The 26,547-nt window shown below is 47.9% G+C and overlaps 1 protein-coding gene across 1 annotated transcript in view; it reads left to right on the top strand.

The window, feature by feature from the left end:
• Positions 1-724: 724 nt before the first annotated feature.
• Positions 725-26,547, top strand: part of LOC149459670 (uncharacterized) — a gene marked incomplete at its 3' end in the record, with an annotated part of 278,492 nt that continues 252,669 nt past the window's right edge. The window contains exon 1 of the mRNA XM_089680829.1: positions 725-1,916. Within this exon, the coding sequence (XP_089536955.1) occupies positions 1,350-1,916 (567 nt within the window). The remainder of the gene's footprint in view (positions 1,917-26,547) is intronic.

Below are 26,547 nucleotides of genomic sequence, written 5' to 3'. Positions count from 1 at the left end.
ACACAAAAATGCACCGGAACGCACATGTCCCTATTTAAATTGAAGAAAAAAAGAAGGGTGAAAAATGAACTGGAACGCACACAAAAACGCACTGGGATGCACACAAAAACGCACTGGAACGCACATGTCCCTATTTAAATTGAAGAAAAAGAGAAGGGTGAAAAATTAACCGGAACGCACACAAAAACGCACCAGGACGCACACAAAAACGCACCGGAACGCACATGTCCCTATTTAAATTGAAGAAAAAGAGAAGGGTGAAAAATTAACCGGAACGCACACAAAAACGCACCAGAACGCACACAAAAACGCACCGGAACGCACACAAAAACGCACCGGAACGCACACAAAAACGCACCAGAACGCACACAAAAACGCACCGGAATGCACACAAAAACGCACCGGAACGCACATGTCCCTATTTAAATTGAAGAAGAAAAGAAGGGTGAAAAATGAACTGGAACGCATCGAGAACACACCGTAACGCGCCAAAAACACATTGAATATCGCTTTAAGTAAACGTTGCTTTCGCTCATTTTTTCGATGCCAATGTGTTATAAAAAGAACATAAGAATACGTCATAATGCAAAAAAACAGCAAAAAACCCCCAAAAAGTATTTGGCTCAATAAGGGTTAAAAGATTCTAGGTGGGACGGAAGTGAAAGATTTAAAAGAATTACCGCCCCCCTTCCTCAAGCCCCTGTCGCCCGCGTCCTGCCATTGAGTCCAGCCTTGGTCCAGCTGCAGGAGGATCGCAGTCACCAGATGAGAAGACAAGGATGCTGCTGAGATCTGTGCCTCCCTCCTCCTCCTCCTCCTGGCTGGGCTACCCCTGTCCCTGCCTCTCCCAGCTGCCTCCTGCTCCTGGTGCCATGCAAGCTGGAGGCTGGACTTGCTCCTCTCTGAGTCTTGCTCATGACAGCAGTTGTGGAGATGCATCCTCCATGCAAGTGAATCAAGTCCTTTTGTGATGTGTGCAGAGGAGGACTTCAATCCTGCAGGCTGCCAGTCCCTGTCTCGGCACTCAGCAGCAGCAGCAGAACATTGCCTGGCTGAAGGATGCTGATGCTGCTCTGACTTCTTCTTGTACCAAATGCCAACCGGCTTCTGACGAGCTGTGGATGCTGCTCTGGATTGCCTGCGACTTGCTGCTGGTAGAGTGCGGGGTTCTGCTGTTTGGCTTCAGTTCAGCCGATCCCCATGTGGGGGCTCACTTGATCGCCTCTTCCAGCGACTATTTTTCGACCCTTTAAAAGTCATATTATCAATAAAAAAAAAAAAAGAAAAAGCCTTGAGCAGCAGATGAGACTGAGTTGGAGGCGAGGGTTGCTGGACTGAAGCACACCCAGATGCACCCAAGGATGGCCAGTCTCTTGGCACCCCTATGGATCTTGTTGGTTCTCAGTGCTTGTGCCACCGGGGACATCACTTGTAGGCAATGTCACACCCGAATCCAGCCGAGGGACCACGGCTTGCTGAGGGTGGCCAGGGAACTTGCGCAGGACTCAACTGGTGCCGAGGACAAGGAGGATGGAGAAGTGGGCGAGGGGCACCTTGAGGTCCTACAGCTGCGTCTTCTAGGTGCCGACCGGCCAGGAGGCGCCGGCGCTCCAAAGTCGTCCAAGAAAGGTGGCAACCGTAAGGTGCCAAAACAGAAGATGACCAGGGTCAAGAGGGACCAATCCAGGTTTGGCATCATGCTGCCAACCGACCCCAATGACGAGGAACCCTTGACCGGCTTCCCTCTGGATTCCCAGAAGGTCAAGAGAGCAGAAGCCAAGGGGTCCAGGGAGGAAGGGAGGATAAACCGTGCCAGGATGGAGGAACTAAAACTAAGCAGCACCAGCTTCCCTTTGACTGGAGACTCTGCCCATAACCAAGCCATGGTCCACTGGACTGGGGGACACAACAGCAGCGTAAGTAACCCTTTCCTACCTTCTTGTCTGCAATTTTGTGGTTGGTTTCATTCAGGAATCCTCCGAAGCTCCATGGTGCTGCTTGCACTATCCCTTCCACAGCACTTTGCAGAAGCTAGTCTTTGTTTAGTGTGAATGAAGTTTTATTTTACTGTCTTGCCAGTCAGTTTAGCTTGTAGTTGGCATGTCCCATGTTACAGGTGTTCAGCTTGATGGTTCAAGCAGGTGCAGTATTCTATGTGAACTGATAGAAGCCTACGTGAGCTCGGACATTGAGGGTCTACATGAGCTTGAAAATTGAGGGTCTACGTGAGCTCACAAATTGAGGGTCTACATGAGCTCGATCGTTGAGGGTCTACATGAGCTCGAAAATTGAGGGTCTACATGAGCTCACAAATTGAGGGTCTACGTGAGCTCACAAATTGAGGGTCTACTTGAGCTTGAAAATTGAGGGTCTACGTGAGCTCACAAATTGAGGGTCTGTGTGAGCTCGAACATTGAGGGTCTACATGAGCTCACAAATTGAGGGTCTACGTGAGCTTGAACATTGAAGGTCTACATGAGCTCACAAATTGAGGGTCTACGTGAGCTCACAAATTGAGGGTCTACGTGACCTCACAGATTGAGGGTCTACCTGAGCTCACAAATTGAGGGTCTACGTGAGCTCACAAATTGAGGGTTTACCTGAGCTCACAAATTGAGGGTCTACCTGAGCTCACAAATTGAGGGTCTACATGAGCTCGAAAATTGAGGGTCTACATGAGCTTGAAAATTGAGGGTCTACATGAGCTCACAAATTGAGGGTCTACATGAGCTCACAAACTGAGGGTCTACCTGAGCTCACAAATTGAGGGTCTACATGAGCTCGAAAATTGAGGGTCTACATGAGCTCACAAATTGAGGGTCTACATGAGCTCACAAATTGAGGGTCTACCTGAGCTCACAAATTGAGGGTCTACATGAGCTCACAAATTGAGGGTCTACGTGAGCTCACAAATTGAGGGTCTACGTGAGCTCACAAATTGAGGGTCTACCTGAGCTCACAAATTGAGGGTCTACATAAAGCAATGTATCTCAATGGTTATGGCAACTGCATAACAATTGTCTTTGCTGGAGAAGTGACCAGCAAATGAAAGTTGAGAATTTGTTGTCGACTGCACATCATTGCCTGCTTCCCCAACAAGCTTTTGGAGGACTACAAGCCACAGCATGCCCAAACTTATAGTTCCACAGCCTTATTGAGGCAGCAGGCTACCAAATATAATGGGGTATTGATCATTTTGTTGAGGATCTATCTGCAGATAACCTACTTACCAAGGGCTACCAGATTGTCCCAGCAAGCCAATGACTAGCCAGGATAACTAGATTGCCCCAACAAGCTGTAACTATTGGGTGCTACCAGATTTCTCTAGCAAGCCAATGACTAGCTGAGGCTACCAGATTGCCCCAGTAAGCCAATGACTAGCCAGGGCTATAAACTGCCCCAGCAAATCAATGATTATCTGTAGCTACTAGATTGCCACAGCAAGTTAATGACTAGACGTGGCTACCAGATTGCCCCAGCAAGCTAGTGACTAAATGGGGTTACCAGATTGCCCCAGCAAGCCTCTGACTAAACAGGGCTACCAGATTGCCCCAGAAAGTCAATGACTAGCCAGGGCTGCCAGATTGTCCTAGCAAGAAATTGACTAGCTGGGGTTACCAGATTGCCCTAGCAAGTCAGTGACTAGCCTGGACTACCAGATTGCCCTAGCAAACCAATGACTAGCCGAGGCTACCAGATTGCCCCAGCAAACCAATAACTAGATAGGGCTACCAGAATGCCCCAGCAAGTCAATATTTAGACGCGGCTGCCAGATTGCCCCAGCAAGCCAATGACTAGCCGGGGCTACCAGATTGCCCCAGCAAACCAATGACTATCCGGGGCTACCAAATTGCCCTAGCAAGCTAATGACTAGCCGAGGCTACCAGATTGCCCCAGCAAACCAATGACCAGCTGAGGCAACCGGGTTGCCCCAGCAAGCCATTGACTAGCCGGGGCTACCAGATTGCCCCAGCAAGCCCATGACTAATCGGGGCTACTAGATTGCCCCAGCAAATCAATGACTAGCCAGAGCTACCAGATTGCCCTAGCAAGCCAATGACTAGCCGAGGCTACCAGATTGCCCCAGCAAACCAATGACTAGCTGGGGCAACCAGAGCAAATCAATGACTAGCCGGAGCTACCAGATTGGCCAGGGAAACCAATGACTAGCTGAGGCAAGCCATTGACTACCTGGGGCTACCAGATTGCCCCAGGAAACCAATGACTAGCTGGGGCAACCAGAGCAAATCAGTTACTACCCGGAGCTACCAGATTGCCCCAGGAAACCAATGACTAGCTGAGGCAAGCCATTGACTAGCCGGGGCTACCAGATTGCCCCAGCAAGCCAATGACTAGAAGGGGCTACCAGATTGCCCCAGCAAGCCAATGACTAGAAGGGGCTACCAGATTGCCCCAGCAAGCCAATGACTTGCCCTTTCATCCTGAAATTGGGCAAGAGTACCTGTGGCTTCCTGTAGTATGCACCCTGAATACTAACACTCTGCCATTCACAGCAATGACTGATTTATGGTGTGAGCTCAGTTTCCTCCCGTCACCAGGGTCCCCCCCACTACAAACGTGACTTTGTCCTCAGAAAATCCCGCAAGCCACATTCTGTGTTAAGGTAGCCCCCCCCCCTCCCGCCGACCAGCAGAGGGTCAAAGCGGCCCAATCCAAGCAGCTGCGCACCGTGTTTAACCCCTTGTGGGGAGCAATACAGTGGAGCTCTGTCTGCAAGAAGGGTTAACCTGATCCTCTGCAGGAAGGATCTGCTCTGTACATATCCCATGCATGGATGCAGTGACTGTAAGATTTTACCTTTAAATATACTTCCCCCCCCATCCACCCCCCACCAGCCTGATTTCTCAATGTATGGGGAAGTATCTTGCACTTTTTTTTTTTTAATGGCACTAAACAAATTCTCCGCCAGATGGCGCCCTTGATGTCCTTATCACGCCTGTTGTCAGTATTGGTAGAGGATTGGATGGCGATGCAGAAGTCGCATTCCCTGAGAAGTCGTTACACTTTATTCGATATGATGTCACTCCAGGTTGTTCGTTCGCTGATTAATGCCCATCGTCCTGCCTTGGGAATTCGGCCAGTTTTTCTGGGGAAAAACAGAACGGCGATCTGCGCGGCCGCCCACAGACATAAGACGTCGCTCCCAAGCTGAGGCCTGTTGTTCATTTGTCAGATTTATTCACAACAGAACGATTCTCATCGCAAACCGGCGTCCTGAAACAAATAAAAATGGGGTTTTGCTGGCCGACGATCGTTTAATTATAATTGATCGAATAATTGATCTATGACCAACAACCAGGACTGGGACAAGGGGGGTGGGCAGGAAGGGCAGGCGCCCCCTGAACACAGAGGGACAAAGGGGGCAGAGAATGGACACAGGATCCCGACGATCGTTTAATTATAGTCGATCGAATAATTGATCTATGGCCAACAACCAGGACTGGGACAAGGGGGGGGGGGGGGGGCAGGAAGGGCGGCGCCTGGGGCACAGAGGGACAAAGGGGGCAGAGAATGGGCACAGGATACACAGGATCCTTACGTTCGTTTAATTATAATTGATCGAATAATTGATCTATGGGCAACAACCAGGACTGGGACAAGGGGGGTGGGCAGGAGGGCCAGGCGCCTGGGGCACAGAGGGACAAAGGGGGCAGAGAATGGACACAAGATCCCGACGATCGTTTAATTCTAATCAGGAGGGACAAGGGGGGGGGGGTGGGCAGGAGGGACAGGTGCCCTGGGCACAGGGGGACAAAGGTGGCACAGGATACACAGGATCCCGATGATTGTTTAATTATAATCTATTGAATAATTGATCTATGGCCAACAACCAGGGCTGAGACAAGGGGGGTGGGTAGGAGGGGCAGGCACCCGGGGCACAGGATACACAGGATCCCTACGATAATTATAATTGATCGAATACAGGGGCGGACTGACAACTCATGGGGCCCCCGGGCAATAGGGGATCATGGAACCCCTGTGTCCTCGCCCAAACTCAAAAAAGCCTATGAAAAAGGTAGCAGGGGCATCTCATGGGGCCCCCTACTGACGCCGGGCCCTCGGGCAGTGCCCGAGTTTCCAAATGGTCAGTCCACCCCTGATCGAATAATTGATCTATGGTCAACAACCAGGGCTGGGATAAGGGGGGTGGGCAGGAGGGACAAGGGGGGGTGGGCAGGAGGGACAGGCGCCCGGGGCACAGAGGGACAAAGGGGGCAGAGAATGGACACAGGATACACAGGATCCCGACAATCGATTGCACACAATTTGTATGTTGGAGATAACGTTTTGTGAACGATTCTGTTAGATGAGACAGTCTGATCTTTTGTATGCGGCTGTGTGCCCATCGAACGATGTCTTATGCTGGCCATACATGCGCCGATAAATGATCGATTTCTTTTACAATCAGTCTTTTCTGGCAGGAATAATTGATCCATGGCCGACAACCGGGGCTGGGACAAGGGGGGTGGGTTGGAGGGACAGGCGCCCCCTGTACACAGAGGGACAAGGGGGGAGGGAATGGACACATGACACGAGGGGCAGGGAATGGACACACGACAGGGGGGGCAGGGAATGCACACACGACACGAAGGGCAGGGAATGGACACATGACATGGGGGGCAGGGAATGGACACACGACATGAGGGGCAGGGAATGGACACACGACACGAGGGGCAGGGAATGGACACATGACATGGGGGGCAGGGAATGGACACATGACACGAGGGGCAGGGAATGGACACACGACACGGGGGGCAGAGAATGGACACACGACACGGGGGGCAGGGAATGGACACAGGACACGGGGGGCAGAGAATGGACACACGACACGGGGGGCAGGGAATGGACACAGGACACGGGGGGCAGAGAATGGACACACGACACGGGGGGCAGGAAATGGACACAGGACACGGGCGGCAGGGAATGGACACACGACATGGGGGGCAGGGAATGGACACAGGACATGGGGGGCAGGGAATGGACACATGACACGGGGGGCAGGGAATGGACACACGACACGAGGGGCAGGGAATGGACACAGGACACGAGGGGCAGGGAATGGACACACGACACGGGGGGCAGGGAATGAACACGACACGGGGGGCAGGGAATGGACACACGACACGGGCGGCAGGGAATGGACACAGGACACGGGGGGCAGGGAATGGACACAGGACACGTGGGGCAGGGAATGAACACGACACGAGGGGCAGGGAATGGACACACGACACGGGGGGCAGGGAATGGACACATGACACGGGGGGCAGGGAATGGACACAGGACACGAGGGGCAGGGAATGAACACGACACGGGGGGCAGGGAATGGACACACGACACGGGCGGCAGGGAATGGACACAGGACACGGGGGGCAGGGAATGAACACGACACGGGGGGCAGGGAATGGACACACGACACGGGCGGCAGGGAATGGACACAGGACACGGGGGGCAGGGAATGGACACAGGACACGTGGGGCAGGGAATGAACACGACACGGGGGGCAGGGAATGGACACAGGACACGGGGGGCAGGGAATGGACACAGGACACGGGGGGCAGGGAATGAACACGACACGGGGGGCAGGGAATGAACACACGACGCTGTTCGACACCCTTGCCTGTCCCGGTTCTGCCGACAACCCAATCGATCAATATGCCACACACAGGGAAGAGGATTTTGATTGAGCAAATAATCTGATCGATTGAATTCATGACCAAAGCATCTCAATGTGAAATTATTGATCATTTCCTGCCCTGGCCAATCGACTCAGTTTGACCGAAAATGAATCTAAGTTGATCGTTTCCATCGAATCTTATATTGTTCAGATGAGAAAATTAAAGCATGTATGGCCACCATTGGGTTCACTGATTGTACAGATCTCCCAGTAACGATGTAACAATCTCCCCGATATGACACACGTGGATGGATAGATTAGGATCGTTCTCATATTACATATTTTCAGTAATGGTGGCCATACACGCTTCAGTATTTACTATCCAATCGATATCAGGCTGACATTAGCCAGCAATCGAATAGCCAAGACTCCCCGTCTGACTGACGTAGAAGTGAGCATCTGCCTGTGCAGAAAATCGGTCGATCATTTTGCATCGGTTGGCAGCACCTTGATCATGAATCTGATCGTATTTCGATTGATCAGGTTATGAGATTGCCTGGTGGACACTGAGCTGTGATTGGTCCATCAAAATTCACTTCCTCGTGTGTGGCATCGATCGATTGGGTCGCTGGCCATAGGGAAAGATTGATTGGGAACTAAATCAATCCTTTTTCGAGTGGGTATGGCCACCATAATGAAAAATTGTACAATCAGATTGTATAGTGTATGGCCACCATAACGTAAAATTGTACAATCAGACTGTATAGTGTATGGCCACCATAAGGAAAATTTGTACAATCAGATTGTATACTCTATGTCCACCGTAACAAAAATTGTACAATCAGACTGCATAGTGTATGGCCACCATAACGAAAATTGTACAATCCGATTTTATAGTGTATGGCCACAATAATGGGAATTGTACAATCAGATTGTAGAGTGTATGGCCACAATAATGGAAATTGTACAATCAGATTGCATAGTGTATGGCCACTATAAAGATGATTGTTCAATCAGATTGTATGGTGTTTGAGCAGCTTTAGCAGCCAAGTGTGTGTGTGTGTGTGTGTGTGGGGGGGTGTCTGGGTGATGATCTTCCATGGATCTGAGAGGTCCAGGACTAGTTTTCTAGCAGACGATCACACACACAGGAATCCGACCTCCTTATCCACATGTCGCTCTTGAAACCGATCGGTCGTGGTTTCCCTGCCATCAGATCCGTAGAAATGAAGTCGGTTTGCTGTAGGAAATGTCTTCTCTTCATTCCTAAACATCATTCACAAAATTCGACCAATCCGACAGGTGGGATCGATGTCGTGGATCTGCTCCTCACCATCGGAATCGTGCTTCTGTGTATTGCCCAATATCGCTTTCCATTCGGCCAATCAGAATCTACCATTTCTATTTTTAGAATAATAATTATTCTAAAAATAGTAATTATTAAAAATAATAATTTTGACTATAATATTTTATTTTTTGGGGGAGGAATAAAAAAAGAAACGTTTCTGACAAACGATGAAACGTTCGACCTGCTGCTGTCCGCCTGACAGCCAACAAAACGACATCTGAAACAATCGACTCTCGGCCAGGGGTGGACTGACAAATCATGGGGCCCCCGGGCAATAGGGGATCATGGGGCCCCTGTGTCCTTGCCCAAACTCAAAAAAGCCTATGAAAAAGGTACCAGGGGCATCTCATGGGGCCCCCTACTGACCCCTGGCCCTCGGGCAGTGCCCGAGTTTCCAAATGGTCAGTCCGCCCATGGTCTCGGCTCATCTATACGACTGACACCGTCTATGGCAGGGGTAGGCAACCTGCGGCTCTCTAGCTGTTGTGGAACTACATTTCCCATGAGGCATTGCAACATTACAAAACTGACAGTTACAGCTATGACTTGCAGAGGCATGATGGGACTTGTAGTCCTGCGGCTCTCAGGTTGCCTAGCCCTGGGGGTTGGCGAAAAAAACAAACAAAAACGGTGGATCTGCTGGTGGAGAGAGAAACCGGTCCAAGGAGCGGGCACAGGGTGCACTGGGCTCTGTACCTGCATAGGAAATCTCACCGTGTGTGAGCTCACCGCCTTGCAGTCGGGTTCAATATCTTCACGATAATACGCCACGCCAGGGGCGGACTGACAACTCATGGGGCCCCCAGGCAATAGGGGATCATGGGGCCCCTGCGTCATCGCCCCCACCCAAAAAAGCCTATGAAAGGTACCAGGGGCATCTCATGGGGCCCCCTACTGACCCCGGGCCCTCAGGCAGTGCCCGAGTGTTCGAATGGTCAGTCCGCCCCTGCGCCACGCACCTGTTTACCGACAACTGTGAACGATTGCGCCAATTACTAGCAATTCGATATTAGAACAGGAAATTAGAATCCTCCAGAAGATTTCCCCCCCTTCCTGACCAGGCCATTTTTCGTGATCACTGCGTCACTTTAACTGACAATTGAGCGGTCGTGCGACGCTGCACCCAAACAAAATTTACATTCTTTTTTCCCCACGAATAAAGCTTTCTTTCGGTGGGATTTGATTGTGCGATTTTTATTTTTTGCGCTACAAACAAAAAAAAAAAGCAACAATTTTGAGAAAAAAAAACATTTTTGAAACATGTCCAGTAAAAAAATCTTTAAAGAATCAAATTCTGTCAAAAATTTTGACCAAAATTGCGCGGTCGTGCGATGCTGCACCCAAATGAAATTTACGTCCTTTTTTCCTACGAATAAAGCTTTCTTTTGGTGAGATTTGATTGTGCATTTTTTATTTTTTGCGCTACAAACAAAAAAAAAAGAAGCAACAATTTTGAGGAAAAAAAACTATATTTTTGAAACATGTCCAGTAAAAAAAAAAAAAAAAAAAATCAAATTTTGTCAGAAATTTAGACCAAAATGTATTCTGCTTCGTGTCTTTGCTGAAAAAAAAAATACGCCACGCACCTGTTTACCGACAACTGTGAACGATTGCGCCAATTACTAGCAATTCGATATTAGAACACCCCTCACCCTCCTGAGGATTTACCCCCCGTCCTGACCAGGCCATTTTATGTGATACGGCGCTGCGTCGCTTTAACTGACAATTGCGCGGTCATGCAACACTACACCCAAATGAAATTGACGTCCTTTTTTTCCCACGAATAAAGATTTCTTTCGGTGGTATTTCGCCTCTGCGGTTGTTATTTTTTTGCGCTGTAATAGAAAAAATTTTTTGAGGAAAAAACTATATTTTTGAAACATGTCCAGTAAAAAAAAAAAAAAAAAATCCAATTTTGTCATACATTTCAGCCAAAATGTATTCTGCTTCGTGTCTTTACTGAAAAAAAATACGCCACGTACCTGTTTACCGACAACTGTAAACGATTGCACCAATTACTAGCACCCTTGCCCTCCAGAGGATTCCCCCCCCCCTTCCTGACCAGGCCATTTTTTGCGATACAGCACAATGTCGCTTTAACTGACAATTACGCCGTCATGCAACGCTGCACCCAAATGAAATTTACATTCTTTTTTCCCCATGAATAATGCTTTCTTTTGGTGGGATTTGATTGTGCGGTTTTATTTTTTTGCGCTATAAACAAAAAAAAGACCAACAATTTTGAGGAAAAAAACTATATTTTTGAAACACGTCCAGTAAAAAAAAATCTATTTTCATCATAAATTTTTCGGCCAAAATGTATTTCGCTGAAAAAAATCCCAATACGTGTAAATGAATTGGTTTACGTGAAAGTTATAGTGTCTACAAATAGCGGTGTATTTTCTGGGATTTTTTTCTTTACTAGTAATGGCGGCGATCAGCGACTTTTAGCGGGACTGCGGCGGACATTCTGACACTGGGGGGGAAGTGACTTGGTGTCCCTGACATCTCCAGTGACACCAATACAGTGATCAGTGCTAATAAAAAGCACTGCCACTGTGCTAATGGCACTGGGCAGGAAGGGGTTAACATGTGGGGCGATCAAAGGGTTAACTGTGTGCTGTGTGTGTGCTTTACAGTGGAAGCACACTGCTTTGTATGGCTCAGCTATGCCGTTCTATTCTATGTAGGTGAAGTCGTAACAAAACTGTAGAAATGGCGCACGTGCCAAGACACTGACATTCACATTCATTAGATGCCATTTCAGGTGCGATTTTCATGCCGCAAATTGCACCTGAAGTCGCACCGGTATGACCGGGCAAGTACATCATTGTGACCCTGCGTATTGCGAAGAACAAGCTGTCCTGCGGATGTAGTTTTTTTTCATTTATGTAAAACCTTTACATAAAACCATGCTGCGTGTTACATACCCCTCACCACTGTACTCTGTACACCATGCTGCGTGTTACATACCCCTCACCATTGTACTCTGTACACCATGCTGCGTGTTACATACCCTTCACCGTTGTACTCTGTACACCATGCTGCGTGTTACATACCCCTCACCGTTGTACTCTGTACACCATGCTGCGTGTTACATACCCCTCACCGTTGTACTCTGTACACCATGCTGCGTGTTACATACCCCTCACCGTTATACTCTGTACACCATGCTGCGTGTTACATACCCCTCACCGTTGTACTCTGTACACCATGCTGCGTGTTACATACCCCTCACCATTGTACTCTGTACACCATGCTGCGTGTTACATACCCCTCACCGTTGTACTCTGTACACCATGCTGCGTGTTACATACCCCTCACCGTTGTACTCTGTACACCATGCTGCGTGTTACATACCCTTCACCGTTGTACTCTGTACACCATGCTGCGTGTTACATACCCCTCACCGTTGTACTCTGTACACCATGCTGCGTGTTACATACCCCTCACCGTTGTACTCTGTACACCATGCTGCGTGTTACATACCCCTCACCATTGTACTCCGTACACCATGCTGCGTGTTACATACCCCTCACCATTGTACTCCGTACACCATGCTGCGTGTTACATACCGCTCACCATTGTACTCCGTACACCATGCTGCGTGTTACATACCCCTCACCATTGTACTCCGTACGCTATGCTGCATGTTACATACCCCTCACCGTTGTACTCTGTACGCTATGCTGCATGTTACATACCCCTCACCGTTGTACTCTGTACACCATGCTGCGTGTTACATACCCCTCACCACTGTACTCTGTACACCATGCTGCGTGTTACATACCCCTCACCGTTGTACTCTGTACACCATGCTGCGTGTTACATACCCCACACCATTGTACTCCATACACTATGCTGCGTGTTACATACCCCTCACCATTGTACTCTGTGCGCTATGCTGCGTGTTACATACCCCTGACCTCTGTATGTTGGAAATGTCAGTTTGCTCCAGCCAAATCCATATGCATTGTCAGTAAAGTCAGTTACTTGTTGTGTTCCTTTTATACAAGTTCTTCTCCACATCCGTGTCGCCCGCTGAGAAGTGTTTTTGCATGTTGCCATGGAGTGAACTGTAGACATACCAGACGCTGTGTCTATCAGAACCTTTAGTAGATAATTTTAGAAACCCAGCTGGCAGTCCCCCTCCATGGAATGAGAACACTTCCCTTGCCTGGGAATGAGTAATAATGAGTATTAATATACCCCCTGGGAAGAAATGGATCTATGGGGGCCCAATCTTTATAGAGAAGGCTGTACGATTCCTTTAAGTCCCCCTCGCGTCTTGTTCAGGTAGGAAGAAGAAGTCCATGTCCCTCATTACCCCATCCTCCATCCTTTGCAGGGTCCCTGTCATAGCCAGGGATGGTACAGGGACTTGCTCTCCTTCCTTTCCTGACCACCCAGAAAGCATGCCTGGATTGGGGTCTGACTAGACTTGTAGAGAGAACCCATTTTTCCAGGATTTTGTTTAGTGACAGACCTCAGTTCCATCATCCCTACTATGGAGACAGAAACAGCGACGGATCTTCACGTTCCTTATATTGGACTTTTTCACTTTATTAGCACCTTAGCCACCTTGAGTGGCTCTCCTCAGATTTGACATGATCAGGGGTGGACTGACCAGTTGGAAACTCGGGTGCTGCCCGAGGGCCCAGAGTCAGTAGGGGGCCCCATGAGATGCCCCTGGTACCTTTTTCATAGGCTTTTTTGAGTTTGGGCAAGGACACAGGGGCCCCATGATCCTTTATTGCCCGGGGGCCCCATGAATTGTCAGTCCGCCCCTGTACACGCTTTATCACTTGATGGACTTATGTACATGATCATTACACAAGCATGTTTGTCACTTTATATCTCATTTATTTTATTTTATTTATGTTTACCAAATAGCACTTTTGGCACTTTATTATCTATATTATGTGCAATTGTTTTCGATAGATTCAGCATTCTGTTGTTTATATAGCACTTCATTTCTAATTTATATCTTGGATCTCAGCACTGCACCTACTTTATTTTTATTATTGATTCAGGAGGTTTTTTGGTACCTTTTCGGTGTTACAGCGGCTTCATTATAGCGCTCACTTTGCCTTTCTAACCAGAGGCGTAGCTAGGCGGGGCAGGGGGGTACATATGTACCTGGGTGCCAAGGTACAGGGGCGCCAAAATGAGGCTTACAACAAGGGGAGTGTTTGCCGCGAGGCAAACAAGGCATTTGCCTAGGGCGGCACTTTTTTGATGTAAAGGGGCACTCAGATTCAGATACCTGATGTAAAGGGTCACTCGGATTAAGATACCTGATTCAGATACCTGATGTAAAGGGGCACTCGGATTCAAATACCTGATGTAAAGGGGCACTCGGATTCAGATATCTGATGTAAAGGGACATTTGGATTCAGATAACTGATGTTAAGGGACATTCGGATTCAGATACCTGATGTAAAGGGGCACTCTGATTAAGATACCTGATGTCCAACGGAAGAGACACTTAGCACAGGGGCGGGCAGCGGGCTGCTGTGTCTTACCTGGCTCCGTGTCCCAGTCCCACGATGATCCAGTCCAGGAGGCGCTGCTGGAGGAGGGGTAGAGAGGTCCACAGGTCCGGTGTCTTCTTTTCCCTGGACGCGATGTGTGGGCGGGATGACATTCCGCCCCTGTCATCTGGCCACACCCTCGGGATCACTGGACAGCCTATGGCAGCTTGTACCTCCCTCTGCAAGCTCCGCCTCCTCGCCGGTGATTGGGTGCCAGAACTGTAGCTCAGGAAAGGCACACAGGCAGCCAGTCACCTGCAAGGAGGCGAAGCTTGGAGAGCAGGAGCCGAGCGGCAGCGCGAAGATCGAGTGAGGGAGCTGGCGGAGCAAGTGAAGAAGACAGCTGACCGGGAAGTGTGCCGTGCAGATGGTGCTGCTGCAACCAGGTCTGCTGGCTGTGGATGGGAGAGGGAAGGAGCCTAGGCTGGGGCAGGGGTCAGCAAGGTGTCATTGGTGTCAGTGGGAGGAATAGTGCCCCATCATTGGTGTCACTGATGTGATTAAATGGGGAGGGGGGCTGGGGTGCCAATTTTATAGTTTGTCCCCGGGCGCAAAATATCCTAGCTACGCCTCTATTTCTAACTTTTAAGACCTGGTTGGGAAGGATCTCCACCATTGGGCCCACGTGGTCAGGAGAACATGGCAGATTCTCCGCTCCTTGTGTAATCTCAGCAGTACCACCATGACTGCTCTTGCACAAGACCGGCGAGCGAGCCAAGCGCTGCCCTGAATCGCACGCCATAATTCAGTTTGTTCCGCCGAGCCGAGCCCATGTGGTTTCCATCATAAAAGAACGGAATGAGAAGAGATATTTTAAGCCTGTTATTAAGGTGAAAATAGATGTAATTTAGACATCTTTAAAACATCTCCAACGACAGTGATTCATGCGTTCTGTCAAGCGCGGCGATGCGTTCCGTGGCGGCGGTATGGAAATGACTGATTTGCAGTCCTCGCTGGTTATAGGACAGAAACGGTTACGGGCAAAAAAAAAAAAAAAAAGGGGGAGGCAGAGGCAGACTTTTGCGAACGCTCCTGTTTTCTGTTTGTAAGGCCGGAATGGTACACTAATCTGTTTTCAGAATAATTTCTTGTTAAAGGAATCTCATTTCTGCCTTCTGGAGAAAAGTAATCAATAGCGAGGTGGAATTCAGACGTAGCCCGCGGCGCTCGCCGCAAATATATTGGAGATCGGATATTACTTTGACACGAATGCTACTTTGATAATTGCAGAGTGAGATGTTGCAATATTAAAGGCGCACTCCAGTCAAACAGGAACATTTTACACCTAAAGTGGCTCAGGGGAAGTGAGCGCGTCTAATATAATATGTATCTTGGAGTTTATCCTGAGCGGCTCGCTGCCCCGCCTGTCAAATCCTTATAACCGCCATCATAGAAATCATGAACATGCTTCTGGCGCCGCTCAAGACTGACCGGAAATGAAGGTCACCCTGCCAGCAGAGAAGAAAAGATGGGAGCAGCGTCCCAAAGAACTCCAGACACTTAGCGATATAGATGAGGATAGGCCCCGCTATAGACTCTGTGGGACGAAACGCGTCAGCAGGGAGTAGCCAGAGTGATGGCTAAGCCCATCCTACTACATCCCGTTCTCTGACTCCTGGGGTCTGGTTTGAGCGGCATCCATCCTCATCTATATCGCCATTATATTCATACCTATGAAAACGCAGGTCAGTGTTGTTCATTGGTTCCGCTCTCTCTCTAAGCCCACTGTGACTTTGCCAATCTATGCTGGAACATGAGAGGGAGGTTGCATGTCAAAGAATCCTTCAAAGATAAAGCAGCAGTCTTGACAGTTTACATGAGTGTACCTTAGATCAGTGGTCTCCAAACTGTTCCCTGGGGGCCAGATGCGGCCCTTTGCTTGTTTCTGTCTGGCCCTTGGAGCACTACTTCATCCTGACACCAACAATGCGGCATAATTCCCTCCACTGACACCAATGAAATGGCGCAATTCCTCCCAATGGCACCAATGAAGCGGCACAATTCCTCCCAAAGATACCAATGAGGGGCAACAATTCCTCCCAAGGACACCAATGATGGGGCACAGTTCTACTCAATGACACCAACAATTGGGCCCAATATCACCAATGATGGGGCACAATTCTTCCCAATGACACCAATGATGGGGCACAGTTCCTCCCAATGACACCAATGATGGGGCACAGTTCTACCCAATGACACCAATGATGGGGCACAGTTCTACCCAATGACACCAACAATTGGGCCCAATAACACCAATGATGGGGCACAATTCCTCCCAATGACGCCAATGATGGGGCACAGTTCCTCCCAAAGACACCAATGATGGGGCACAGTTCTACCCAATGACACCAACAATTGGGCCCAATATCACCAATGATGGGGCACAATTCTTCCCAATGACACCAATGATGGGGCACAGTTCCTCCCAATGACACCAATGATGGGGCACAGTTCTACCCAATGACACCAATGATGGGGCACAGTTCTACCCAATGACACCAACAATTGGGCCCAATAACACCAATGATGGGGCAAAATTCCTCCCAATGACGCCAATGATGGGGCACAGTTCCTCCCAATGACACCAATGATGGGGCACAGTTCTACCCAATCACACCAACAATTGGGCCCAATAACACCAATGATGGGGCACAATTCCTCCCAATGACGCCAATGATGGGGCACAGTTCCTCCCAATGACACCAATGATGGGGCACAGTTCTACCCAATGACATCAACAATTCGGTCCAACAATACAATTGATGGGGTACAATTCCTCGCAATGACACGAATGATGAAGCATGATTCTCCAATGACACAACGGTGGAGCACAGTTCCTCTCATTAGCACCAAAAATGGGACATTGTTTGCTCCCACTGATACTGGGACATTTTCTACTCCCAATGTCCACAGTCTGGACCCCGTAAAGTCTGAAGGACAGTAAACTGGCCCTTTGTATATAGAGTTTGGAGGCCCTTTGCTTGCTTCTGTCTGTCCCTTGGAGGACTACTACATCCACCGACACCAACCATGGGGCATAATTCCCTCCACTGACACCAATGAAACGGCACAATTCCTCCCAATGACACCAATGAAGTGGCGCAATTCCTCCCAATGACACCAATGAAATGGCGCAATCCCCCCAATGACACCAATGATGGGGCAAAGTTCCACCCAATGCCACCAACAATTGGGCCCAATAACACCAATGATGGGGAACAATTCCTCCCAAAGACACCAATGATGGGGCACAGTTTCACCCAATGACACAACGATGGGACACAGTTCTTCTCATTACCACCACAAATGGGACATTGTTTGCTCCCACTGATACTAGGACATTTTCTACTCCCAATGTCCACAGTCCGGCCCCCCTAAAGTCTGAAGGACAGTAGACTGGCCCTTTGTATACAGAGTTTGGAGACCCCTGCCTTAGGTGTTTCAGATCCCATGAGCTTGAAAGTTTGCGCCAATGGTGTCACAAAAAGAAATATTGCCAGCACGGGTAGTATTTTAACCAGTTAAAGGGATTCTGTCTTCATACCCATGCAGGGACAACTGAGGATGTCACCTTAAATCCTACCCACTGACCCAGCTATAATCACCTTCGCATCTTATCGAATTACCCAGTAATGGGCAGCAGTCTGTCACCACCTGGGAAATGCTAGTATGTGTATAGATGATGAAACAGACCCTGTGCCCCCTTATATCAGAGTCCCCTCTTAAATTAGGGTTTCCATCAGTTCCCCATTGTATCAAAGTCCCCATCAGAGCCCCTCCTTCTTTACATCAGGGTCCTCAACAGAATGGCCCCTTACATCAGGGTCCCCACCAGAGCCCCCTTTGATCAGGGTCCTTGTTGAAGTGATTCCTTAGATCAACTGCTCCCATCAGAGTGCCCCAAACTTATGATCAGTTACCCCATCCCAGTGCCCCTTAACATCAGGTATCTGAATCCGAGTGCCCCTTTACATCAGGTATCTGAATCCGAGTGCCCCTTTACATTAGATATCTGAATCCGAGTGCCCCTTTACATCAGGTATCTGAATCCGAATGTCCCTTTACATCAGATATCTGAATCCGAGTGTCCCTTTACATCAGATATCTGAATCCGGGAGTCCCTTTACATCAGGTATCTGAATCCGAGTGCCCCTTAACATCAGGTATCTGAATCTGAGTGCCCCTTTACATTAGGTATCTGAATCCGAGTGCCCCTTTACATCAGGTATCTGAGTCTGAGTGACCCTTTACATCAGGTATCTGAATCCGAGTGCCCCTTTACATCAGGTATCTGAATCCGAGTGCCCCTTAACATCAGGTATCTGAATCTGAGTGCCCCTTTACATCAGGTATCTGAATCCGAGTGCCTCTTTACATTAGGTATCTGAATCCGAGTGCCCCTTTACATCAGGTATCTGAGTCTGAGTGACCCTTTACATCAGGTATCTGAATCAGAGTGCCCCTTTACATCAGGTATCTGAGTCTGAGTGACCCTTTACATCAGGTATCTGAATCCGAGTGCCCCTTTACATCAGGTATCTGAGTCTGAGTGACCCTTTACATCAGGTATCTGAATCCGAGTGCCCCTTTACATCAGGTATCTGAATCCGAGTGCCCCTTAACATCAGGTATCTGAATCTGAGTGCCCCTTTACATTAGGTATCTGAATCCGAGTGCCTCTTTACATTAGGTATCTGAATCCGAGTGCCCCTTTACATCAGGTATCTGAGTCTGAGTGACCCTTTACATCAGGTATCTGAATCCGAGTGCCCCTTTACATCAGGTATCTGAATCCGAGTGCCCCTTAACATCAGGTATCTGAATCTGAGTGCCCCTTTACATTAGGTATCTGAATCCGAGTGCCTCTTTACATTAGGTATCTGAATCCGAGTGCCCCTTTACATCAGGTATCTGAGTCTGAGTGACCCTTTACATCAGGTATCTGAATCCGAATGTCCCTTAACATCAGGTATCTGAATCCGAATGTCCCTTTACATCAGTTTTCTGAATCCGAGTGCCCCATTACATCAGGTATCTGAATCCGAGTGCCCCTTTACATCAGGTATTTGAATCCGAGTGCCCCTTTACATCAGGTATCTGAATCAGGTATCTTAATCCGAGTGACCCTTTACATCAGGTATCTGAATCTGAGTGCCCCTTTACATCAGGTATCTGAACCTGAGTACCCCTTTACATTAGATATCTGAATCCGAGTGCCCCTTTACATTAGAAATCGGAATCCGAGTGCCCCTTTTTATCAGGTATTTGAATCAGAGTGCCCCTTTACATCAGGTATCTGAATCAGGTATCTTAATCTGAGTGACCCTTTTTATCAGGTATTTGAATCAGAGTGCCCCTTTACATCAGGTATCTGAATCAGGTATCTTAATCCGAGGGTCCCTTTACATCAGGTATTTAAATCAGGTATCTTAATCCAAGTGCCCCTTTACATCAGGTATCTGAATCCGAGTGCCCCTTTACATCAGATGTCTGAATCAGAGTGCCCTTTACATCAGGTATTTGAATCAGAGTGCCACTGCTCTAGAGTCCAGTGGTAGCGTGCTTTACACCATCCGAGGCTTTGCATTGCACTTGGTGATGTAAGACTTGGATGCAGCTGCTCGGCCATGGAAACCCATTCCATGAAGCTCTCTACGCACTGTTGTTGGTCTCATCTGAAGGCCACACCAAGTTTGGAGGTCTTTAGCTATTGACTCTGCAGACAGTTGGTGACTTCTGCGCACTGTGCGCTGACCCCGCCCTGTCATGTGACGTGGCCTACCACTTGGTGGCTGAGTTGCTGTTGTTCCCAGCTGCTTCCACTTTGTTATAATCCCACTAACAGTTGAGCGTGGAATATTTAGTAGCCAGGAAATGTCACGGATGGACTTATTACACAGGTGGCCACCTATCACGGGACCACGCTTGGAGTCACTGAGCTCCTGAGAGCGACCCATTCTTTCACCAATGTTTGTAGAAGCCGTCTGCATGCCTAGGGGCTTGATTGTATACACCTGTGTCCATGGAGGGGATTGGAACACCTGAATCACATGATTTGGAGGGCGAGGCCAATACTTTTGGCAATTTACTGTATATTTTGGCACAGACTCCATATATTCTGCATCCTTTTTCTTTTTGGTAAATCTTGTTTTTTATGAAATGTTAATGCATGCAAACATTAGGACATTACCATGGCATGTGCAAACAATAAAGTCGTTAATATTTATCCAAATTTATAATGAAGTTATAAACCTTCAATTCAATATTATAGGGAAGGGAAGAAAAGGGAAAAGAAGGGAAGGGAAGAGAAGGGAAAGGAAGGGAAAGGAAAGGAAAGGAAAGGAAGGGAAGGGTAAGGAAGGGAAGGGAAGGGAAAGGAAAGGAAAGGAAGGGTAAGGAAGGGAAGGGAAAGGAAAGGAAGGGAAGGGAAGAGAAGGGTAAGGAAGGGAAAGGAAGGGAAGGGTAAGGATAGGAAGGGAAGGGTAAGGAAAGGAAGGGTAAAGAAGGGAAGGGTAAGGATATTAAGGGAAGGGTAAGGAAAGGAAGGGAAAGGAAAGGAAAGGAAGGGAAGGGAAAGGAAGGGAAGGGTAAGGAAGGGAAGGGTAAGGAAAGGAAAGGAAAGGAAGGGAAGGGTAAGGAAGGGAAGGGAAAGGAAAGGAAAGGAAAGGAAAGGAAAGGAAGGGAAGGGTAAGGAAGGGAAGGGAGAGGAAAGGAAAGGAAAGGAAGGGAAGAGAAGGGTAAGGAAGGGAAAGGAAGGGAAGGGTAAGGATAGGAAGGGAAAGGAAAGGAAGGGAAGGGAAAGGAAGGGAAGGGTAAGGAAGGGAAGGGAAAGGAAGTGAAGTGAAGGGAAAGGAATGGAAGGGAAAGGCAGGGAAGGGAAAGGAAGGGAAAGGAAAGGAAGGGAAAGGAAGTGAAGGGAAGGGAAAGAAAGGGAAGGGAAAGGAATGGAAGGGAAGGGAAAAGAAGGGAAGGAAAGGGAAAGAAAGAGAAGGGAAAGGAAAGGAAGGGAAGGGAAGGGAAGGGAAGAGAAGGGCAGGAAAGGGAAAGGAAGGGAAAGGAAGGGAAGAGAAGGGAAAGGAAGGGAAAGGAAGGGAAGAGAAGGGAAAGGAAGGGAAGGGAAAAGAAGGGAAGGAAAGGGAAAGAAAGAGAAGGGAAACAAAAGGAAGGGAAGGGAAAGGAAGGGAAGAGAAGGGCAGGCAAAGGAAGAGAAGGAAAGGGAGAGGAAGGGAAAGGAAGGGAAGAGAAGGGCAGGCAAAGGAAGGGAAGGAAAGGGAAAGGAAGGGAAGGGAAGTGGGTAGCAGGGTGGTGGTCCAGGCTCATGCTGGTTTCAGGGCAAGTGACTCACCAGCCCTGCAACCTGCACCTTACAAGTCAGGAACGGCCACTTTCCTATTCCTCTTTCGAGTTGTTTTTCCTCCCCATCTTCATTATTCATCTCATCTTTCATTGTCCAGAATATGATAAGAGAAGATATAGACCCTGAATCTTGCACTTAATCAGCAGCTCTGGCGTGGCAGAAATGTAGCGGCGCTCTGTTTCTGGAGACGGGGCTGTAATTTGCGGCACTCAGGCACGTAAGAAGTGTCAAATGATAGAAGCCAAGCAGATAAGTAGATTAGAACCATGTCCTTTAATTCACACAAGGGTTCTCATGTCCCCCGTGAGCTCCTTTCCAGCAGATCCGGGATACTTTACATGCTTCTGCATAACACAGCTGCTAGCCTTGTGGCCAATTAACCGCAGACTTGAAGAATGGGAAGAACACCGCCAGGCCAGAAAGACTCCGATAGAAAATTACAGATTCATTTTACCTTTGATTTTTTTTGCATAGGAATAACTTTATTTTTTTAGAATAATATATAAACATAAAAATACATTTGATTTAGTTATAAAAAAAAAAGGAATAGTAATTCTTCTAATGAAATCAAATCTATTTGTTTTGTGGAAATGGAGCGAAATAAACCAAAGAAAAAATGAATGTTATTAAACTATCTCCTGTGCTGCTCGAATGATTTTTCATTGATTTAAAATGGCTAATACCGCATCTGACCACTAGATGGTGGTAAGTATTCTAGGAATGACCTTGTTGCCCTCTAGTGGCCAGTGCGGTATTTTCCATTTTAAATCAATGAAATACATTCAAACAGCAATGGAGCTAACCTAATAACATTCATTTTTTTTCCCTGTTTGCATAGAATGAGTGTACATTTACCTTCACTGGGTGAATTGATAGGTGATTTATTTTTATAATTATACCCCAGAATGTACAACTAAACTCTCATATGAACAAACGTTAAAAGCTCCATATTTTTCTTTTTGTTGACTTTTCTTTTACAAAATCCAGCTCAGATCTTCACTTTAAAATCTGCAGACGGCTGTTCTAGGTATAGGTCTAAGGCCTCATTTAGACTAGAGGTTGGGGTGCTAAAAATGCATGGTTGAGCCGCACTTTTAGCACCCCCCTTTAAGTTGCACTGACAGAGAATGGGGGTGTTTTCACAATACTTCAGTTTGCGCCTGCAGCAAAAATTATCCAAGACATCGTGATTAGCCGATGCAACCCATTTAAGCAAATAGGGACGTGCCGCAAATGCTCCGCAACCAGGTGCAATGCACTCAGTTGCAAGGTGTTTGTTAAGCAATAATAGTTTAAAAATCAGGCAGCGAGGAGGTGTCACAACACTTCCTCACCACCAGTCAATTGCCTCTGAAAAGTGATTTGGATGCAGATTGCTTTTCAGAGGAGCCGTGCTTAAGTCTAGGCTCACACCTAAGCGTTTTCTGTTTTTCAGAAATGCACAGCAGCCCATTTAACATGATTTCCTATGGAACACGTTCACATCTCCGCATTTTCACCCGGTGCATTTTTTAGAGTGGGTCAGGGACTTTTTTTAAACGCAAAACGTTGCGTTTTTGGTTCTATAGACTTCAATGGAGGCACTGCAGAAAAGCATGTAGTGTGTTTTTGATGCGTTTTGTGTGTTATTCTGCCCAGCGACAAGTTGAAAAAAAAAAGAAAAGCAAAACGCATAAAAAATGTGTCAAAAATGCAAAACGCACCGCAAAAAGCACTCATCAAGCGCAAACTGCATAGGTGAACCTAGACTTAGACTGAAGTCTAAACCTAGTCTATGGGCTCAGACGTGCAATTTAGCCACACCCCCCCAACTGCCCACCTAAACAAGGGCATGCAGCCATTCAGGGCTGTACACAATGCTTTGCTGGTGCATCAAAAATGAAACAAAATGTTGCATTCGGCAGGCAGTACCGTCGCCAAGCGAAACCCATTCAAGTGAATGGAGCTGCGTAGCAACCTACCTGAAACTGTGCATGTAGAAAAAAAAATGCAATGGACTGCATGTGGTGTGAACCGACCCCAAGGGCCCATTCACACCAGCTGCAATGGGATGTGTGACAGGAGTCACTTTGGGTGGGGGGCCCATGGAGCCAAGCTCACTTTGGAGAGGTGGGGAGACCCCTGTCTCAGCTCCCCATATCCCTATTATGTGTAAGTCACCCTGTGCCTGTTAGGGGTACAGGGTGATCTGTCCTAATATTGGGGTGGGGGGTTGTTGATTGTTTAATGTCATGTGGTTGCATCCCATTGTTCTATTGTGTGTCTTGCTTGGTAGCAAACTATTATGGGATGTATGCGTTTATGTGTATTGGCTTGGTGGGGGGTGTTTCCAGCAGCCCTCCCTCCTGATGGGACTGTCTGCTGGTGTGTCTCTTGTTACTAAAGGTAGATTGCTCAGTCAGGGGACAATCCCCCCTCCCTGCATAATGACACAGGGCGGGGGTATTGTCCCCTGAGTGTATATATCTTGTATCTGTGTTAAAATAAAGTAGTCTTTTTCCTGGATTACTTCAAGACTGGTGTCGTCTAGTCTTGTTTGGTCTGCTGTGGTGTCTGTGGTCGGTGTTCGGACGGGGAAGCGATATTCTAACGGAAGTACCCAAGTGCAGTCGGGGTCCGGTTCCGTTACAGGATGTATTTTTGACTGCACTTCAAAATCCAGGTTATCCTATGGGCATTGTTCACACTATTGCAATGCAGTGCAGAGAAAAAAAAATACAGCAAGCTGCATTTTTCTGCACTGCGAATGCACAGAAACACGTGCAAATTCATGTAAATGCACAAAAATGCACCATAATTTTCACCTAAAAGCCCAAAGAAGAAAGAAGACGGAAGTGAACACAAAGGAAATGCAAGTTTAGGAAAAATGCACGGCAAATGCACACCGCTGTACATGCAAAAACACACAGGAAACGCACAATTTGTGGCGTGATTGAGCCCTTAAAGTGGGAATCCACTCAAGAGGGGAGGTTTCCGTTTTTTTTTTTGGTCTTTTTTCGTTTATTGTGCAAAAAATTAAAACCCCAGTAATGATTAAATACCACCAAAAGAAAGCTCTGTTTGTGTGAAAAAAAATATAAAAATTTAGTTTGGGTGCAGTGTTGCATGATTGCGCAATTGTCAATCAAAGTGCCACAGCACTGAAAGCTGAAAATTGGCCTGGGCAGGAAGGAGGGGAAGTGCCCAGTAGGCAAGTGGTTAAAAGTCAGCAGTATTTGTATCTGTTGACTTTGAATTTTTGGGGGGAGCTCAGAGCTTTGCTTTAATGCAGCCTGTGTGTATCCCGAGATTTAAAGTGTTACTAGACCCTGCATTCACTATATCCGCTGTCCCCGGACCCTGCATTCACTATATCCGGTCTCTCTGGACCCTGCATTCACTATATCCGGTCTCTCCGGACCCTGCATTCACTATATCTAGTCTCCCCGGACCCTGCATTCATTATATCCACTCTCCCCGGACCCTGCATCTACTATATCTAGTCTCCCCAGACCCTGCATTCATTATATCCACTCTCCCCGGACCCTGCATTCACTATATCCGGTCTTCCCGGATCATGCAATCACTATATCCGGTCTCCCCGGACCCTGCATTCACTATATCCGGTCCCCCCAGACCCTGCATTCATTATATCCGCTCTCCCCGGACCCTGCATTCACTATATCCGGTCCCCCCGGACCCTGCATTCATTATATCCGCTCTTCCCGGACCCTGCATTCACTATATCTGGTCTCCCTGGACCCTGCATTCACTATATCTGCTCTCCCCGGACCCTGCATTCACTATATCTGGTCTCCCAGGACCCTGCATTCACTATATCCGGTCTCCCAGGACCCTGCAGTCACTATATCCCGTCTCCCCGGACCCTGCATTCACTATATCCCATCTCCCCGGACCCTGCATTCACTATATCTGGTCTCCCCGGACCCTGCATTCACTATATCTGGTCACCCACAGTACACAGAACATGGAAATGTAATTATTTTAGTAAATCTAAACTGCTAAATACCTTTTCTCATCAGCAGTTAGAGCAGTCTTGTGGCTTCTATCAGTGTCCAGCAGACCACTTGTTAAAGCTTGTAGGAGGAGTTTTCATTTTCCCCTGATCGTCCTATGAGGCTGCATAACCCCTGACCCCCTGCCTGGACAGCGCTGATTGGCCCCGTGCTGATCACATGCACCCTCCCAAGGAAAACCCCCCAAAAACTCAGCAGCAATACACACCAAACTGAGCATGTGCAGCTTGCTCTCAAGGCTCTGTTCTATCAGCAGCCAGTAGAAGAAGGGGAGGATCAGAGAAGACAGGATCAGACATTCTTTTTTACACAATGCAGAGGATTAATCCCTTAGGCTCCACAGTGAGTATAACAAGCATGCTTTACTGCATCTACAGACTGATTGTACTGTTGGGGGTTCAGTAACACTTTAAGCCTATGCATATGCCTGGATGGAGGCAAGCAGGGTGTATACCTGCATACAGCCATTCATTACCAGGAGCGGGTAGGAGCTGTAGCTGTGTCTTCCAGATGCGCAAAATACGTCCATTAGGTTGTACAGGAGTCGTGACCCTTACTTGCACCTTACTCTATCCTCCCCCCCCCCAAAAAAAAAATCTCGAGGTATAATTTAAAGTGACTAGAAATGGGCAGACACGTTTACCCCCCCCCCATTC

The sequence above is a fragment of the Staurois parvus genome, unplaced genomic scaffold (assembly GCF_062004578.1).
Source record: "Staurois parvus isolate SC_StPar_1 unplaced genomic scaffold, SC_StPar_1.0 ptg000250l, whole genome shotgun sequence".
NCBI classification, from domain to species: Eukaryota; Metazoa; Chordata; class Amphibia; order Anura; family Ranidae; genus Staurois; species Staurois parvus.
This window is presented reverse-complemented; position numbering and strand designations above follow the sequence as displayed.